The sequence below is a fragment of the Vanessa cardui genome, chromosome 9 (genome assembly GCF_905220365.1).
Source record: "Vanessa cardui chromosome 9, ilVanCard2.1, whole genome shotgun sequence".
In the NCBI taxonomy this organism is placed as follows: Eukaryota; Metazoa; Arthropoda; class Insecta; order Lepidoptera; family Nymphalidae; genus Vanessa; species Vanessa cardui.
This window is the reverse complement of record NC_061131.1, coordinates 14064455-14086235: the sequence shown is the minus strand read 5'-3', so window position 1 is coordinate 14086235 and position 21781 is coordinate 14064455. Positions and strand designations below refer to the sequence as shown.

At 33.2% G+C, this 21781-nt stretch overlaps 1 protein-coding gene across 1 annotated transcript in view; it reads right to left on the bottom strand.

Annotated features, from left to right (window-relative positions):
• LOC124532644 overlaps nt 1–21781 on the bottom strand; it is a 65300-nt gene that overhangs the window by 22305 nt on the left and 21214 nt on the right. Inside the window, exon 2 of the mRNA XM_047107668.1 lies at nt 20846–21031. Coding sequence (XP_046963624.1) covers nt 20846–20996 — 151 coding nt within the window. The 5' untranslated portion in view covers nt 20997–21031. The remainder of the gene's footprint in view (nt 1–20845; nt 21032–21781) is intronic.

Below are 21781 nucleotides of genomic sequence, written 5' to 3'. Positions count from 1 at the left end.
GTTGGAAACATAAGTAGGTACATAGTTAACAGATTACAATATGTTACGGAAACAGTTGTAACGCCGAATATTAATTAGGTACACTAATTAACATTTACAGAAACACGAATATTATATTTTATTTTGTTAAATAAATGTAGCACTGCGATACGATTTAAATAATAAATAGTTATGCTATTTGTAGTGATAATTGAAAAACGAGGTCAGATGGGGAACAAAACAAATTAGAATTCGCAGTATCCGTATTTAATACCATTAAATTTTAAAATTTTCTTCCTGAGGTATGTGGTTTTTCTGTTGGACCTTGCAAGTTTGTGTAGGTACTCATTAGGGAAGGTTATAAAATGCAGATTTTCTGCTTTTAAATCCCGGTTCAGGGAAAATAGGAATTTATGATCTTTTTCTATTAAATAAACCTGTATAAAGCAGCTTGGAAATTTTGGCTTTTAGGACAGGTGGTAGAATAAAATGATATGTCTGTTAATGATTCAATTAATATTTTTAAATTGCATTTGTTTTCTTTAGGCTCTCAGGTCAATGACCGAATTGAAATTTATAGTGCAAACGCGTGCTTGTAAGATGTCTATCTCGATAACGTAGGCGTTTTTTTTATAATAATTCATTGCATTGAAAGTACAAATTATAATGCCTTTTTTTGGAAATTAATATATTTATTTTAGAATTTATTACATAATTTTTCCCATCTCTTAGGCAATTTTCGAATTCCAATTGGATAAAATGTTGAGTTGAGAATGTTGAAAGAGGTTTGCTCTTTGAAACCGTTAAATGTCTCTGAAAAAAAAAAACATAATAGCCCAAATCACTTGGTGGTAGGCCTTTGTGCAATCCCGTCTGGGTAAGTACCACCCACTCATCAGTTATTCTACCGTCAAACAACAGTATTCAATATATGTTGTGTTCCGGTTTGAAGGGTGAGTGAGCCAGTGTAGCTACAGGCACAAGGAATATAATATCTTAGTTCCCAAATTTAGTGGCGCATTGACGATTTAAGGAATAGTTAATATTTCTTACAGCGTCATTATCTATGGGTAATGGTGACAACTTACCATCAGGTGGCCCATATGCTCATCCACCAATCTATACCTTAAAAAAATCATATTTTGAAAACGGACCGCATTAATTTATACTCCTTTATATTTAAACACACGTGTAAGCAAAAGATATAAATTTGTACATATGGACATAGCATAGTATCAAAAAAATCCTTGTACTATTCCGATTTTCACCATCTTATCACACTTGACGCCTTGAAATGATTGCCTCTTTTGAGCGATTTCGGCAACGACGGCCATTCTCAAAAGGATTCATATACACAGGACTTATAGTAGTGGTTAGCACAGAAGCAATTGATTATAATCTAACAGAGAATTGGAGAATTCCAATGTGCTTTAATGTAAGTTTGGTTTCATAAACATTGACATGTACGTTTTTACATGATGTATTCCAAATAGTACATACTTATTTATATATGTCTTTTTCTACGTTAATTATAAATCTCACTGATGTTTGTTCGAATTTAAATTGAGTTTGAGGACTCCACCCCTTTTTAGTTGACTAGGTTCGTTCCTAGTTCCGAGGCCTGAGTTTTGGGTGGTAAAAATTAGGAAAACTCAAAACTGTTTTGGCGATTGGTGATCTTGATCTGTTTAAATACGTCAACTTTCTTATCAATCACTAAAGTTTTCGTTACTAAAGTATTGAGGCAATTTTACCTCTGTTTAGGGTCATCATGGTTTATCAATAGGACCTCATCATGAACATTATACAACATTTTATGTAATACAATACAATTCATTCAAAAACAAATCACTCAACCGACAATTTATTTCAATATAAGTGAGTCACTTTCATATCGGCGGTTATCGAAACGCGGCAAATAAAAGAAAAAATAGCATAATTATAATTTATGATAACAAATAATAATTAACTTCTGTATTTAATATTTAATATATTTTCGCGATTTTGTTAAAACTTAGTAAACAAATCCGCGAATTTAATATTCTTAATTAAATTTTCAGGCTTCTCATATTCCTTGTTTCACGAGTGAACTTAAAATTTTAAGACTGTAATAATATGGCATCTGATACAAGATTATATAGACAATAGAAGGCGTGGAACTAATACTCGTTGACTTCCAGTCATGATATATTGTATACATATTTAATTGTAATTAACTAACATGACTGTATTTTTAAATATTGAAACTACTGAGTTCCTTGCCGGTTCTTCTCAATAGAATCTACTTTCCGAACCGGTGGTAGCTTCACTAAATACAGTTTGTTAAATGACACTTCGGTGCTTGCAAAAACCTACTTGAATAAAGTATATTTTGATTTTCCTTTTTTTCATTTTGGTATACGATGCAATATATCTTGTAATTTAAAATAATTGCAGTCCATTTGCTGATTTCACACACAAATTAAATCACAGTTACTCTTCGAAACTCTGATTCGCTGATAACAAATTAGCTAACATATTTAACCAATCGCTTTAATTAAACGCTGCGAATCGAATGATGGAAATAAAATAAATCTGAGAGAGTATTAACTGTTCGATTTTTGCTTTAATGGATTATCCTTGGCTGTGATATATAATCCCATATAAAAGTCGGCTCAATGGAGGAGGTTTGCTGACCGTCTCTAGATCTCAATTTCTATAGACCGGAGACTTTTTAGACTGGCGCCTGAAGCCATCATCAGCTTTTGAGAATGTCCACTAAATTAACTTTTAGTATAAAGACTTGGTAATGTACCTTTTTATTTAGTTTTCATGTTTTTATATATTTATTTAGAATGACACTTTGGATTATATAATCAATCAAAAAACTGACTGACTAAATCAATTTATTATGTAATTCTAGCTGTCTAAAATTTATACCTACAATGTGCCTGTCATATATGTTATGTCATACATAAAACAGTAGTTATTCATCGTTTTAATTTTGTAATTATTAAAGTCTATGTCGAATTTCACACTGACATTTCAAGATCGTGTTCTAAGATGAGGGACGACTTGATTCTTACAGAATAGCTCGACAGATAAGAAAACCGTCCCTGGGCGTGTGATGATATGTATTAGCTCTCTCAAAGTACCGAGGAGAGATCGCTCGGCCCGATACTGATGCCATTTCTATATATTATATAAAAAATATCTCAGGGTAAAATCTTTAATTTAACCTTGGAAAGTCTGAGATTGGGAACTATAAAATTACATTGAAACGCGAATGTTTAATTAAAGTTAACAGCTCTTTTGCTCCCTCAGTCGTTAAGGGTTGAGCTTCAATCACGTTGCTTCAATGCGAGTGTATGCAAATGTAAATGCCATAATATTGTCACTATGACTGGCTCGATGCTCTAGTAAAAAGCCATAATGCCTCAGATTTTGAGGTCCTGGAATCAAGCTCGAGATACCGGTTATTAAAAATTTATCGAATTTCTCGAAAATTCGCAGTAATCAAATCAATGTTTCTCAGAAACCACTCAAAGCATCGACCGTACGTACAACATTCATATCGGAGCATTCGATCATATTGATTTGTATAATATATTGGGTACTTATTCTCCCAGTTGGATCATAACTGTTTGACACATGCCGATCTTCCTAATGTTTCCCAAAATTGTACTGTATTTTACAATTTTGGGACTTTTAAAATAGAAAATATGCGTCTAAAACAGCAACACACAAGGGTTGCTTGGCTGGTTTTAAACCAGTAATCGATGGTAACGATCCACGTGTACCACCGAGTCATATTCACTCGGCTCGTTTCGTTAACAATTTACATATATTAAAGAACAGTATCAGCCCGTGTCGGGACAGGAAATATTTTATGAAAACAACGTGGATGGATATTATCGATAAAGAAGCTAAAAAAATATTCGTAATATTGTTTGTCTTGCTTTAAATCACTAGCTTATACACTAGTAATATGAATTCAAATAAGATTCATACAAGTTACATAACCTCAGATTAAATAATTTTTATTAAAAGTATATTACATATATTACCCGATAAAGACTTCTTTTGTAGGTATATTTCTCTAGGCATGTTATGAAAAGTGATGGGATTGTTATAATGACTTTAACCACTAGCGCGCACTGGTAACTTTTGTCACGGTGACTCTTTCGTCACTCTTGTCAAGTCCGTGAATATGTATGGAGGTGCGCGCACATTACGACATGACATTTGCGCGCACCTCCAGTGAGTGACGAAACAGTCACCGTGACAAGAGTTACCAGTGCGCGCTAGTTTTAAATAAACACGATGATGTTTTTGTTTAAAGAGAATGTTAAAATGTCAATGAAGTGGCAAGTTGCTCAAAATCAAAATAAACTTTATTCAAGTGGGCTTTTACAAGCACCTTTGAATCGTCATTTTACAATTACTACAAAATTAACTTGTGATTTGGAGCTGATGAAAAATATCCTGAGTAAACCTGCTTGTGATAGCTGAAAATGATAATAAATGCCTTGTAGTTACATGGCAAAGCAAGCCTTAAAGTTTTCCGCTACAAGGATAGGAAGCTTTTGCCATGGAGTGAGACATATACTGGCTGTTACTTGGTTTTTATTTTAATTTCGCCCAAACATACATTTCTTACTGTATTACATACTAGTTATCGCTCGCAGTTTCACTCGCGTTTTATGGGTTGATTTTATCTAATATGATATTAGGCAAAAAAGTAGCCTATATTCCTTGGAGTTCAAGGTTACTTCAAGGCAAATTTCGTCAAATTCGGTTTATTGGTTTGACAGTGAAAGAGCGACAGACAGACAGAGTTACTGTCACATTTACAATTTACATATAAGTATAGATTATGTTGCTATTAACGAAATCCAAAATAGGATTACATATTTAGTTTAGAGATGAGATTTTAATGTATGGATCGACATGTGTGTACTACTTAGAAGCGGCGCAAGATCGAATCTTAATGTTGGCAACACTTTGTGAAGCCTTTGCCTTTTTTTAAATTTCGGACGCGAGGCCCTTTGCACCGCGAGGCGTGGGCGGTGGCCCGCGCCCACGCGTTATGCCACCTCTGGTACTACTACATACATAAGTAGTAAAATTTGATTAAATACCTAGCTATTAGAATTGTCTGTGTCAATATCGTTGTCAATGATAGAAACAGTCAGAAACATAATATAAACAAGAGAAGTAATATAAACTTGAACTTTACGCCTGCCGCTAACTCCGCAAAGTCAATACGTCCTTCCTGGGTCAGGAAGTTCGACTATATAATGAAATTCCGCCGACCACTTTAAATATACAAATAAATAAATTGAAGGCACTTTAAATTTAACCATTTGAAATTTAAAGTTTCCAATGTACTTTTAAGATCTTATAATACTTGAATATAGCAGATATATTTTGATTTTATGTTAAGTTAAAATTACTGTCGACTGTTCTCACTAACATATTAACAAGAACACTGTGTAACTTAACAAGTTGTTAGGAAATTGGTAATACAAATAAAAACTATTTCGTCATTCATCTGAAAGAGCTGAGATGGCCCAGAGGTTAGGACGCGTGCATCTTAACCGATGATTTCGGGTTCAAACCCTTGCAAGAACCTTATATATGCTTAATTTGTGTTCATAATTTATCTCGTGGCGGTGAAGGAAAACATCGTGAGATAACCTTGCATGTGTATAATTTCGAAATCGAAATTCTGCCACATGCGCATTCCACCAATCCGCATTGGAACAGCGTGGTGGAATATGTTCCACAACCATCTCCTTAATGGGAGAGAGGAGGCCATAGCCCAGCAGTGGGTAATTTACAAGCTGTTACTATACCCATATCTATTGACAGGTATTTGGTATGTTACCAATGATATCAAATAAATACATCATAAATTTTTTATGAAAAAAGGAAGCAAATTACACAATTTTTTATTGATCTTTATTTAAAATATTTTTCATTTTTGAAGTCATGTGTTGTCGCAATGTGTGAGTTTATTTGATCATTAAATGGTTTTGTTTAATAAAATCATTTAAAGATTAGACATGACTCAGTAGTTAGAATACAAAATTAGACAGGCGCTAATCAATTTTCATATGCTTAATATCTGTCTATAAATCATCTCATGAATGAAGATGGAAACAAATGTGTTTCCACCAACACGCGTTTAAGCAAAGCGATGCAGTATATCTTAGAATGAATTCCAAAGATTTCGCCTAGCAGCAGTCTTTGTTATTTTACTTTTTAATGAAATGAAAACAGTGAATTCCTTAAAATAAAGAAGAAATAGCACAGCGGTAAGTACATTTAATACACTTATATATCTAATTAATATGTCCAGAATTACCTTTTCAACCACACTTTATGAATAGAGATAAATTTTGTGCAATATTACGGATTTTTCGCGTGTTCGTTAATTAGTAATGAGGTCTGACTAACAAATTGTGGCAACCTATTTATTTTGCATGCTATGCTGCCATAAAGAGGCAAATGGGCAGAAAATTTTAATATGTTGTAAAATTATCTTGTCATGTGCTACTGGCAATATTTTGTTGAAAAATGTTTCCAAAGTAGCCTATACGTTTTAAAAGAATATTAACTTGTTATATGAAAATGTAGCTGTTACGATACGTCTGGCAGATAAGTAGACTACGTTAGTATATATTAAGTAAATATGTATTAGGTATATACGGTTCCATAGTTAAATAAATATTTTATTCTTATAATAATAAATAGCAACACAGCAGGGAGAAGAGAATGTTGGCGGACAAAAAGCATGACGGCGTAAATCAGCGTCATGTTGTGGGTCAAACGTGTCAGTCCTATCGTTATGGCGCCCTAATACTCATCAGAACGTCTTTTGATGTAGAACATCTTTTCTCTCGTTACTTTCCAATTCGTAGGAGAGATTCCGTACATAAGGACAGAAGTGTATAATAGGATACCGGAGACATCTTTTTAATTTACTACTTTACAGGTACTAGAGTTGGCATTCTGATGCCACCAATTTCCAACGAATGTGATGACTTTAGATATTAGAGGCTACATATGCATCTTATTATTTGAGTGCTGTAAAGCTTAATTTTCTTGATGGCATTTTGATAGACAGACTAGCAAATACCTGATGTTAAGTGGCCAGTACTACTCATAGACATCGGTACTGAATATTAATCAAAGATCAAATTACCAATCACGACAATCTTGGGAAGTAAAATGTTCTGTCCCTTGTGCTGTGGACTTGGCAACTCACCCTAAAATCTGAACACTCAGTACTAATTATTATTGCTGTTTCGCGGTAAATTATATGAGGAAGGGTTGGAATATAGGATAATTAATTAAATCACTCGCCATCTCTGTTTGTCCTGGTAATATATTTATCGTCTGATGAAATCCTTAAATTAAGGCATATAGAAATCTGAAATTTATTGTGTTTGTGTAATATTCGTATTGAATTAAGTTCTTGTATATTCTTCTTATCAGTTTTTTGTAACAGTTGAAAGGTATTTCGAGCTGTAAGTGTCTTAATACTTTGATTGCTATTATGAATAAATATATTTAAAATAAAAACGTTTTGTCCACGAACTGGGTACTACGTTCGTTATTTTATGCAAATAAAAATACGTGTATATTCTAAAAATCTAAGTTAAAACAGCTCACATAACGGTGTCGGTTTCAATTTATTTCAAATTCTCGTTATCGCGAGCATTGATGCGTTTACTGGCGAGCTGAAAGCGTTGCGTAACAATATGTCCGATGTTCCACATTGACTCTGACTGCATCGTTGGTCTAGGAGCTAGAATAATGCAGATTCCTAGGCTCTCGATTCAAGTCTCAACAACAACAACATCAGCTTGTAATTTTCCCACTGCTGGGTTAAAGTCTCTTCTCCCTTTGAGGAGAAGGTTCGGAACATATTTAAGCCTCGGTTTGGGTTATTTTTTGTAGAGAAATTGTCAGTAGCTGCATGGAGTCTAGCAATATGTAAAGTCCCATACGTTGGCATCAGCAAGGAGACTGGTAATATTTAAACTCCCCGTACCTTTGAAATCATGAACATCACTTCTTTGCTTCCTCTCGGTTGTATTGGATTTGCCACCGAATTGATTATAAGAGAGAATCGCACGTGACATTTGCGATCTTATATGTGCTCTCTCAGCATAATACACAATTTAAAAATATATATACATATTCTTATCCTGTAAACGTGAAAGTAACTCTATCTGTTTGTCTGTCTGTCGCTCTTTTACTACCAAATCAATGAACCGAATGCGATGAAATTCGGTATGAAGCAAACTTGCACTTCAAGGAAGAACGTAGGCTGCTTTTTTGCCTAACACATGACAATCCCCTTAAATGCGAACGAAGTCTTGGCGACAACTAGTATATTTATAAACAAGAGTGATGGAAAAAGATAGTGCACTCCTTTGACAAAGGTCACTCTAACCGAAATCTGTCAGGCGACCATACACCTTCACTATTTAAATTTTGCTTTATATATTATAGACACATACGTAGAACGAAGATTTTTCCGAAAAATGTTCTATTATTTTTATAACAGACTACGTGAAAAGACTTTCTGTTTAACAAGCATCCTACGCTGAATCAGTATATATACAAGATATTGGTTTCCATGATTAGATTGCGTAGGTTTAACTTTGGATACTAATAACTTTGAATTTTATATTAAAAAAAATTGTATTGAAAGCGATACGAGTACATATTGCATTTACATAGTGTGTTACTCTCTATAATAATGAAGTGCTCATTGGTATAGTAAGAAATGACCAACTTTTCTAATATCTATGATTTGTATTCACTCAAAATAAAGTGGTATATAAAGTGGCAAACAGTTAATAATAAAAGAGTAGTTATTTGTGATTGAAGAGTCAAGACGTTAATCAGTCGCTGTTGTACAATATATATGCTGTGTTATAAAAAAAATATCTAAGGAATTGTATATCAAGATTATAATGCTACTTTTTTATATTCTATGAAATGTCAAATTTAACTGAATCTTGTTATTATAATCAGTGACGAGTTCGAGCGGAAAATTTGAGCACCAGGGACATAAGAATTTGAACTCAGTGATGTCATCCGCTTTATTCAATCACAGCGTATTCTTCATCTAAAGAATCTTTGAAAGAGGTCGCTCTTTCAGCAATACTCCTTTAATGGATCTCCTTTTTATTATCTCAATTATTTCGCTGGTCAAATAGCTTGTATTATCTTGAATTATCTTGCCATTGTACTTGAAATTTTCTGGGTTCAAAATTATCAGGAGATAGCAGGATTTCCACAAGACACAGAAAAGATGAGAATGTCGTTGAACTCGTGACCATTTAAACTAAAGATTAAGTGCCAAGGCTTGGGGTCACTTGCATTTGTCGCAACAAATTTTAGAATAAGAAGTGGAGCAGCGCAGCAGAAGTAGTTCAACTTCATTTTCAGAGGAGAAGAAATTTGTTTCTTATGAGATTGTAAAACCATAACAAAAACCCTCACGTGCCGATACATATTCTGCACTGGGGAAAAAAATTTGAGGTACGTAAAGTCTAAATAATTTTCCAGAGGAGATTTTCGCCGAATATACTTCACGTCTACGCGAACGCTTGGAATATAAATGGGTATATCATTTTTTCCTAGAAGAGACGATTTAATACCGACCATAGCTAGAAAATCATAGATCACCTTTCTACTCTACTTCCTGTAAAAGGTTTATTTCATAGAGTCAAAAATTTACGACTGTGAAAGCTTTTACATGTATACCTTAAACTCGGCAATAATTTCCAGGAATTTTATGCTTTTGATTTATTAGAAAAAAATCGCTCTACTAATGCATCCATTATTGCAACTGCATCAGTTAATGGTTCTTGTTCTTTGACTACGTTCCAGTTCCTCTGTTATTGATCAGTGTCAACGAGCGAGCTTGAGTCGCTAGCAATTAGTCCACGCCACGATACTCAACTTATGACCCGCAAGTTGTCAATGTGTAACGGGGTAAAGGCATTCTGGACGGCCATAATATATGCCAATATGTAAACTCGTCAGTCGAAGATAATTATACATTTCTGGGTAAAATTGTTGTAGTCCAATACCCTGTTCAGCTTACTTAATTAATGAATTCTATCTTTCTATCTCTCTTTACTTGTTGGTTTGTCATACGAGTGAATAGGACGGCGTTATGTCACTAATAATCGCCTCAGTGACATTTATAAGGTTCAGGTATTTTTAAGCGATTACTTTCTGATATTTGCTTTTCATAAGTAAATGGATATGTTAGGTTACTACTTGATGTATGTCGATCTGGGTAAGTGGGATTCTTATCAAATAATTTATCGCTGAGCTGCATGACTTATTTTTCAGTTTGAAGATATCGCCGTGATCAACGTTGGCAGCACATTGGCCATGTAAGGAATTGTTAAAATTTCTTACACCACCAATGACAATGATTAGTACTGACTTTATCATCGGATGACTAAATTGTTAGTCCGCCTACATTAAGGTATCAGGTGTTTGCGATAATGACCAGCTGGCCAATTTAATTAACGATGTTTACAGTTAGCTCTCGAAGTGTCGCTGGAAGTGAATTGATTGTATAGCGGTTTGAAGTAATTTAACTGTTTACCGCCTTATAAAACAGTATGAGTAGATTTTCAAGAACTTCGACGATTTGAGATTTTACATTGAGCGAACTCAACGGACGATTATGAGACGAGATGGCCAAGTGGTTAGAAGGCGTGCATCTAAACCGATGAATGTCGGTTAAAAACCACGCGAGCACCAATATATGAATATTCAATTGCTTAATTTGTGTTTATAATTTATCTTGTACTTGGCGGTGAAGGAAAACATCGCGAAGAAACCTTCATGCGTCTAATTTCATAGAATTTCTGCCACATGTGTATTCCACCAGCTCGCAGTAGAACAGCGTGGTGGAATAAGTTCCAAACCTTCTCCTCAAAGGGAAATTTACAGACTGATTTTATTGTTGTTGAACTCAATGGCTACATCACAGGAACCTCATAACACCGCAGTATCATAAATTTTGAAAGTCATTCAATATTTTACCAGAAAACTACTGTTAATTTTCCTTTAAAAAAGACGAAAACTTTCAAAAAGACAAATAAAACACGATGAAAATTCATGCATAAACAGGACAGAATTTCGTTCCAAAAATTCAAAACTGACCGCGGAATAAGAGCGTAAAATGACCGGATCTGATGTACAACATTGACTTTAATTATAACAAAATTCATAGCATATACGTATCAAAACGGCGTACCACATAAGTCGGTTGTCAACATTTTACGATTGAAATATTAGAGAATCGCATTACATTTTATTGTATCTTTTATTTTCAACTAGAGTTTGAAAACCTTAAAGTCCTCTTCGGATCTCTATATGACTTTACTCGCCTCTGGATTTAAAGAAATCATAGCAAAAATATAAATTTACTAGTATGCAATATTCTGCGGTTGCAACTAGTGTGCTGAAATGGCCCAGTGGTTAGAACGCGTGCATCTTAACCGATGATTGCGGGATCAACCTAGGTAAGCACCACTATATATATGTGCTTAATTTGTGTTTATAATTTATTATTTGTGTTTATTATTTATCACGATGTTTTCCTGAAGGAAAACATCAAACAAGCAAGCAACAGCGTGGTGGAATATGTTCCAAACCCTCTCCTTAATGGAAGAGGAGGCCTTATCCCAGCACAGGGAAATTTACAGGCTACTTTACTTTACTTTACAACCAGTGTGTCGGATTCCATTATTATAAGTCTAAATAGGTCACTGCTATCTGAAGTGAGATTTTGTATTTCAGACCAATTAAATTAAATTGGATAGATAACAAAAGTCGAAGATAAAATGTTTGGCACCGGAGCATTCATTTGAATGAAACCTTTCGCCAGCAATGAGGTATTGTAATGCAAAAATAAATTTTCACGGCGGTTTCTTGAGAAAAGCGGTTATATATTTCTGTGAGTGCATTTGCTGAGTTCAACGTTTGTGCACCCCGGAAGCAAATCATATTGAATGGTTTTGAACGAAAAATGCGTTTTTATTCGTTTTGTTCAATTTAGTTTTTGAATGTAAATTTTTATTCAAAAGATAATAAATGTCAGCGAGACACTACTAACTTCTGTTGACGGTTCTCCTCGGTAGAATTTACATTTGGAAATGATAATAACTTTAGTTTTTGTGTAGTTTGTACTTGTAAGAGCCTCCTTGTATATAGTAGATTTAGATTTAGAATATTATAGTTAATTAAAAATCTAATTAACGATTCAAATTTTATGAACTAATTTAATATGTTGTTAGGTTTTTTTTATTATGTTGTTGTTATGGATTTTGAGTCTGTAGTTATAGTGGCTTACTCTACACAACTGCTCATACCGGTAAACAAGAGACTAGGTATTATTTTTTGGTGGTAGAATATCCGATGAGTGGGTGGTATCTACCATGACGTGCTAGCCCTAGTAATTTGTGTTGTAAATAGTTTGTTACAAGTTGACTAATATTTATACTGTGATGGTCTTTTAATTTCTAAATAAATAAAATAACTTGCATACAGAGGGCGGGTATAGATTAAATCTATTCACTCGATATTAATTATTTTAAATAAATGAATATAACAAATGAAATATAATTTGTTTTTTTTTTAGTTGTCTCATGCACACTAAGGTATCTTGAAAGCGCGATCGTCACTCACACATACCAATGTACGCCGATATATTTAACGTGGAGGGACGAGCTTAGGAGAGAGCAGACGTCATATCCGTTTAAGAGTACATTCAGGATTATAACCAAACAAAGGATCGTTTGGTATCAAATATGACTTAGAATTATGGTCATTTTCATCTGAATTGAACCTACATCGCGTTTGTTGAACATACATACATACATTTAAATTGGACATACATACGAATAGAACGCGTGCATCTTAACCGATGATTGCGGGTCCAAATCCAGGCAAGCACCGCTGATTCATGTGCTTAATTTGTCTTTATTATTCATCTCGTGCTCAGCGGTGAAGGAAAACTTCGTGAGGAAACCTGCATGTGACAAATTTCATAGAAATTCTGCCACATGTGTATTCCACCAACCCGCATTGGAACAGCGTGGTGGAATATGTTCTAAACCTTCTCCTTAAAGGGAGAGGAGGCCTTTAGCCCAGCAGTGGAAATTTACAGGCTGTTGTTGTTGTTGTTGAACCTACATATATAGATAGATTTGAACTAAAAAAAAACTAACAACGTTTTTAGTTAACAATTAAAATATATCTCCTAAATATTGAATACAACGGTTTCTCATCGTTGTTTCTCAAAGTACATTCATATGTTTCTAACACTATGTTACAACGACTTAGAACAATGTCATCAAAAGTTGTTCAGGTCTAGCGAGGGCGCCATATCGGGGCCGAGTGGGTTGGGCGGCGTCTCTTAAAAAATATATATTTTGGTATATTTTTTTTATTTCCTTAATTCAGTACGCTATTAAAGTTGACTAATTTTGGATACGTATTTATATGAGATAGAAAAATATATTTATAGTAACATTGCAATGGTCACTACAGTAGGCTAGAAAATAATAATGATCAAATCTAATCAAAATAAAATTCATTCAAATAGGCTTTTACAAGCACTTTTGAATCGTTATTTTACAATTAAGTGAACCACCGGTTCGGAAAGTAGATTATACCGAGAAGAACCGGCAAGAAACTCAATAGTTACTCTTTTTCAACATTTAAAAAATACAAAGTCATTTTAGTTAACCACATGCATAGCTATAGATACGGATATACGTACTAGACGTTTTATACATTGTCTAAAAAAGGTTAACGGTTCTTATACAGCTTTGTTTAATTTATAATTAGAATACATGTTATGGTTTATAGATCTATACGTGTTATCAAATGATTAGTGATCACCGTCCGTAGTCATGGGCACTGATAGAGATATAAACTAACGCCTTAAAATGAAATTAATTGTATTGTTATATTATTATACAATAGTGTTGGGCATACTAAGTTAATATTTATAAATAATTCTTTCTCAAAGTACCAAATTCATCTTTGCATAATAGATTTACATGGGATATAACAATGTGTTTACATTAAAAAAAATCAAAAGAGTGCGTATATTGGTTTGAATTGTGATGACGTGTTTATAAGCCTGTACTTCACATACAAGCACACACACATATGTAAATGTATTGGGTATATGTTTGTACTTGTGTGTTTGTGTTATACTGGTCACTTACATTAGGAAAAATCTTGAGTAAAGCAGTAAGTCTAATGACATTTTCAGGCTGAAAGTTAGAATTAAAAAAAAATATTAAACATAAAATTTAATATAGAATAAAAATAAAATTGATGATGATGAAATAGACCAGAAATAAAGTATATTATACATTCCCCGGAGAAGATACAATACTATGGGGGCGTAGATGTAACTGAATACTAGATCAAAACTTTCGCCTTACCAACTGTTTTTACTAATTATAAGCTTTATTATGCAAACCGAACAAATAATGAAGGTACTGTTTGTTTTAAAACTATGTTAGAAAAATACGGTTTACATGTTATGTTAAATATTTATTCGTTTTATATTCTGTATTTATACTTGGTAAATAGTAATAATACATCGCTTTTAAGAGTTGATAGTCCAATGGTAAGTACTTTGAAATCGCAATATACAATAGCGTGTACAAGCACAGACGAGTGACTTAGAGATTAATGTGTGTGCATTTTTTTAATTCTTTTATGGACGAGCATATGGGCCAACTGATGGTAAGTGGTCACCATCACCCATAGACAATATCGCTGTAAGAAATATTTACTATTCCTTACATCGTCAATGGGCCACCAACCTTGGGAATTAAGATGCTATGTCGTGCCTGTAGTTACACTTGATCACTCACCCTTCAAACCGGAACACAACAATACTGGGTACTGTTGTTTAGCGGTAGAATATCTAATGAGTGGGTGGTACCTACCAAGGCGGGCTTGCACAAAGCCCTACCACCAAAAAAAACATAATGTATTCATTTCGTTTTAGGCATTAACTCTGATATTTTTGTCGATATGTGTGATTATTCCCAAATCACCAACTCGCATTTGTGCATTGTGGTGGAATAATCTCTACACGTCCTTAACATTAATAAAAACCCCATTTTTTACCCATAGTAGAAAATTCATTGGCAAACTTAAGTTAATTTAAAGGATAAAGGTACTCTCACGGAGTCCATAAAAAAAACTTGATGGATTCCAGGCTATAAAATACACGATGTGTCGGATGATACGATACTTAATTATTTACGTTTAAATAAACTAAAAATATAAAGCCACATTTTAAGCAATTTCGAATTTAATTGAAGCAGGTTTAACGTAGAAGCGTGTTTCCCAAAGGCGTTCGAAAAACATTAAAAAATCTATCAGTCTAAACCACAAAGGGAGATCTCCAAAGCCATTTGTAACCAGGGCAAGCCAGTGTCGTGTGGGCAGGGCTTATCAATCGTTTGCTTTATTTCCTCGCGTTATAGTAACCTATTAATTTTGTTATCGTAGTTCGGGATTAGGACAGTGTGAATAATGATACCGTACACACGAAATACTAAATTTTTCAATTCGAAAAGTTCATATATAAATAAGAAACTCTATTTAGTTGTGTCTGTGATTATTGGTATGAGTTTCTATTTGTATGTAAGCAAGATTATTCAAATACATAAAGGCTTAGTTAATTAATAATTATTAAAATGTAAAATATAATTAAGTAAATAGGTATATGTAAATATCAAACGTTGTAAAAAGGTAAACTTAACAATTAAGGAGTTCTTCGTTGAAGATACATTTTTTTTGTACATTTTGAGATAATTACGCAATAAAATTTTTTATAAATAATAAAAAGAACTTTTTCAAACAAAAAAAGAATTGTCAAAATCGGCCCAGCCATCTTCGAGTAATTCGGTAACATACATAAAAAATAAAATAAAAAAAAAGGCCCCGACGAATTGAGAACCTCCTCCTTTTTTTGAAGTCGGTTAAAAAGATAAAGTTACTAAGTAGTACCTACTTCGAAGATACATTATTTTTATAACATCTGTCAATTGTAGACAATAATTCCATTTCTCATAGGTTATAAACTAACTTTAATATATATTCTTAATTAAGGATTAGAGTGTTAGTCAAGTTTAAGATTATATCTAAAAAAAGCAAACATAAAGAGCGTTACCTTTCGTGAAAGTTTTGTTTGCAGCATCAAGTTAAGAGTAGTTAAGCTAAACTTTAAAGTTTCTACTTCAGCAGACGCCAGAGTCGCTTAGTATCGAATATAATAATATTATCAAATTTCAAAGTTTCAAAATTTGTACTGAAGCGGTAGGCCAAATTATGTTCGATTTTTAAATGAATATTTTTTACTTGGCTGTATTGCTTTGTTCAAGCTCATTTGGGCCAGTTATCACATATTCTAAATTCGAAAAATTTCGTTAATTTAGTTTCCAAGGATGTTGGCGCATCGACCATCACCTCTGTGACCAATTACCAGTTTTATAAATAAATGTTGCAAGTGTTCTTATTTTCATTTTTTATTTACATATTTTAAACGCACCCAGAGCTAGATTAGCTATTGACGTGAGGGTTAGCTATAAACGTTTCTAAAAGACAGATTTTATTTTTATATTTCATTTTACATTCATAGAATACGAGTAAAAGGTTACAGTGAGCGAATGAATGGGCAATTATCATTTATATTATACCTCTTCTGTTTCTTATAAAAATGAAAAGGCAGGAATTGAATAAAGTTATCATACATATATGATAGAAATGAGAAAATAAACTCGAAACTCAATTATTCCAGGAGATAGGCGGCGTTAACAACAACAACAACAACAAGATTAGCTTGTGAATTTCCCACTGTTGGGCTAAGGCCTCCTCTTCTTTTGAGTAGAAGGTTTGGAACATATTCCATCACGCTGTTCCAAGCATATTAAGCATGATAATATTCAGTGGTGGTTGTCTAGGTTTGAACACGCAATTATCGGTAAAAGTGCACGCGTTCTAACCACTGGGACATCTCGGCTCAGGCGTAAATAAAAGAAATATTTAAATTTAAATAGTACGTATTATATAAGAGGCACATTAGGTATCAATATAATATAACACTCGATTTGAGTGTACTTAAACTTTGATGGCTTCTTAATCTGAAGAGCATTCGTTTAAGTATTTACTCTATAGTTATATCAGATAATAGCCCGACTATACATCACTTTATATAGAATAAATATTAATATATAGTTTGTGCTTTGGAATAGTCATTTGAACTCAAGTCAGCCTTGACTGAGTGTTAATCTTTCTATTTATGCATGTAATTTAACTGAAATAGAGACTCTTTAGAAATACATTTTCGTTTATAATATATATGTATATATTATATTGTTGCTGATACGCAAAGTTGACATTGGCACAGTAATATATATTAGGTAATCATTAATATATCTAAATTACTGACCTTAATTGTTACTATCATTAATGTTTCAAATTACATAAATCAAATTATTGTATAAGTTTAGGAATTTCGTATTAAAACTAACGAAATAATTTTAACATATATTTCTATTATATAGTATATTATCGGGTTATACTATATCAATTGTTGATTACATATGTATGAATTTATATGTAAACGTGTTGATATAGTCTTATTTTTTAGTGGTAAGGGCAAAAAATAACTTCTGTATTTAATGTATAAATAGTATTATATATAAATATCCCTTTTGCAGGAAAATAGAAAAATGTCAGAGGTTAGTTGAGGAATAGCAAATAAACATTACAATATATAAATAGCACCACACTATAATATATAAATAAAAAAAATCTTATAATTAAAGCTCTTAACCAAATATACCAGTCTTATTAAAGCGTTACACTATAGTCCATTTATTGATGTTTAGACGATATAATTGCATATTATGAGCCTCGGGGACGAAGTAGGGACGCTTACCGCAAATGAAATCCTGGTGAAATCACTAGTTCATACAAACGGTAATATCGGTTTAAAATAACAATAAATATTTTTACTGTTATTTTCTCGTATGTAGTATTGTGTAACTAAAACCTTTAAATAAAATGTTTAAAAATCGAATATTTCATTGGAGTGTTATATAAATCTAAATTGAAGGTCGAAAGCTTAAAGTGGGTAAAAAGAGGCCCGATGTAAATTGATTTCCAAAAAAACAAAATCTTTTCAATATATCCATCACATGAAAATAAAATACGTGAAGAGACAAGTGGGTATGGGACAAAGGAGGTTTCTTCTGAAAGGCCTTTTTTTATTTTGCTTTTGACTGGCAGTCGAGTATAAAGGCTACCTGATAGTAAGTGGTCGCGTTCGTTTATAGACAACGGCGCTGCAAAAAGTATTAATAACCTTCTTAGTGTATGAAGAGTTATGTGACAATCTTTAGAATCTTAGATATTATTTTTCCTTAACCAGGGCTTAGCACAGCAGCATATTATGACAACAAGGTAAGCCTGTGCAAAACTATCTACCAATACAAAAATTGCTCCTAATTGTATAGAAGAATTCAATAATTTATTTCAAAACATATCAGGTGAGTTCTATAAAAGTATCAAGAGCTTGGATAACACAGTTACGTGTGCCAGAATTTTACTGTCTGACCTTTTGCTAAGATCTGACTTCTGTCCACTGGCCTGGTCATGCCCATTCGTTTTAAGATTTGTTTTGACAACGCCGCACAAAAAGCTTGAATATCATTGCATACACAATTGGTATTGGTGGTTTTCATAAGACGATATTGAAGGTCTGCTTGTATGCCAGATGGCAGGTAGCCAAATGCTCATATTGATTGCACAACTACCAAACTGCCCCTAGTTTTATCAAATGCATGCAAATAAAAGAATTGTTAGGCTCGTGGATTTAGTCGAACAAATTGTTCCATGTTTCGAATTGATTGAAGTTTTTATTTCAAATAAAACTGCTCATCTGATTTGAAAACTAAACTATTGCTTTTCATTCGCGTGAAACTTCTCGTGTAATGTATATTGAATGTCTCCATTCTCTCTCTGATTTTTGCAATGGTTACTAATTTTAAATGCTTTCAAAATAGTGCTGGTCTCATAAAAGAGATTTTTGTACGTACTGCTTGCTTTTTATTATACATACAGATATGTTACTATGCTATATTGTTTTTATGGTATATGTTGGAGGACGAGTATATGCGTCACTTGTTCGTAAGTGGTCAAGAAATATTAACCATTTCTTACATCGCCAATGAACCACCAACCTTAGGAACTAAGATGTTCTATCCCTTGTGCCTGTAGTAACAATGGCTCACTTATCCTTCAAAACTGAACACAACAAAACTGACTACTGATGTTTGGTGGTAGAGTATCTAATGAGTGGGTGGTACCTACTTAGACAGACTTGCACAAAGCCTTACCACTGAGTAAGTTTGTTTACTACTTTGTTATATATTTAATTTAATTTGATTTGCATTATTTCTTTTTACCTGCGTTTTTTATATTGCCAGGTTACAGGACTTAACTGATGGAAATATATTACTTATTTATTTTAATAACACCATATGGTGTCGTAGACTTTATGACGAAGCTTTACTGGCTCGGAATTTGTGCCAAATGTGTTGCTTGGTGTTATTGGTCTTCGTGGGATTTTGGATTCCTCACACGATCTGGATGGCTTTAGCCAGTCTTTCCACAATTGGGTCATCTTTATTGAGAATCAATGAGTCTTCACGTTCGTAGCTAGCTCTGAGATTCAATGATACATAGCATTTAATTCAACCAACAGTTAGGTTTATTAATGGCTTACATTAATAGACCTTATGTTTCGATCAAGATCAAAGATCTAGTTGAAAAGTTTTCAACTCGATGTAAAATGCACTTAAAGAAGAAATTAAAACTGGGTACCTACGTGAAACTTCAAATATTACAAAGTACTGTTAAAATTTTCCTAATTAAAATTTCGGTTTTATTTCTAAGTGTAATGCAGTAATTTCAAGGCCTCTTTAACCAAGTAACGAGAGACTTTAAACGTACTCCACACGAGGGGACCAGGCCGCAACCTACTTTTTCCACTCGCTTTAAGCTGGATTTATACGAACTAAACTATCGGATTAAATGTCTTGCTTCTTTCATTTTATGAGGCATTGACGATAAAAGTTTGTCGTTTTGAAAAATCTTATAGAAGTTTAAACTCGTTTCAAAGATTCAGCACCTTAACGATTCAAATTACTGACCAAATGATAAAATATATTCCTCTGTTATAATAGACAAATTAAACTTGGTAAATTTGAAACTTAACGTTCTTTATTATTAGTTGGACCTTTCTCATTATAATAGGAAAGTGATCTATAAATACTTTGCTGAGGAAACTAGTTCCTGTAAGGTTGCAAATCTTGAGGTCGAATTCGTATAAATATAAATCACTTGATATTAATGTCAAACCTGTTTTCAGTAGCGGCGTGATGAGCTAAGTAGTTTGTAGAATTTGCATTAATTTACTTGTCTCTGTTCTGTGTCAGATTGCCGATCCATTGAAGGTAGATTGCAAAATTATCCGTTTATTTTGCACAATAAGATTTATTAACTCGTGTGTCTGAAGTTAATAAATTTTATATCTTATAATACATATGTATATAAAGACACGTAATTAAAAAGTAAACTGTATCATCGGTGATAATTATCTATTCATGTTATTATATATTTATTATTTCAGTTGTTGTTGAAGTACTTACATAGTTCTTCTATCGCCACTCTCAAGATACAATTTCCTTGAACAATGTTTTTTATGAAGTTAAAGTTAATATAGAGATTGACTTACCAGATATATTGATTTTGTTCTCATCATAGTAGTCGAGTGTGTGGTCTTCCTCCTCTTCCAACGCGACGGGCTCGTGCGCGTCGCGGCGGTGGGTCGCGTTGGGCGCGGCGCTCACCACCAACGCACACACCACCAGCGCGACCACCTCCATGCCGACATCACCGCGCCGCCACGGCTAGGGATGCGCTGCAAAAACACATTGATTGTTAGATTAGAGATTATATATACGCTTGGTAGCGCGTAAAGGGCATCATATTCTATATAATATTTGAAATTAACATGGTTATTTTTATTGCTGGAAGTATTTTAAACGGGATATTGATCACGTTTTTTATTTTTATTTGGTGGAGCTCGATATTTCAACATTATCTATGAATGTCTTGGTCACGGGACATTTGTAGATAGTGGTTCGTATTTTGCTCAGAGGATCGGAATTGCTTATCAACGCGGAAATACTGCTGCTGTATTCTTGCCACCATTCCACCGTTGGTGATATATGCAATAACTATTTTTAATTCATATTAAAATATATTTAAGGACTTGATGTCAATAAAAAAGAAATTACTTTTGTTTAATAGACAATGAATTGACAATTGTAAATTTATTAATATTAAAATATTTAAAAAAAAATATGATATTCAGTGAAAAATATCACGAGACATTTTTAGCAGCAAATAATTATAGTGATAATGATCTGGAATACGCTCCATTTCTGTGAAGTATAAAATGGTTAGCATTTCCTCAGCTGTCTTGTTAAAAAAGTTAGGCGTGATTTTTTAATTCAGAATATTTACGTGTTGCCATTTGGCAAACTCTAAAATAAAAGGAGGAATATAACACCGTTTTTTTAAACGTTAAATTGTAGTAATAGAACACAAATAAAAGAAACACTTTTTTATAAAACGACATTTTAGATCTTTAAACTTTTACCTTTGT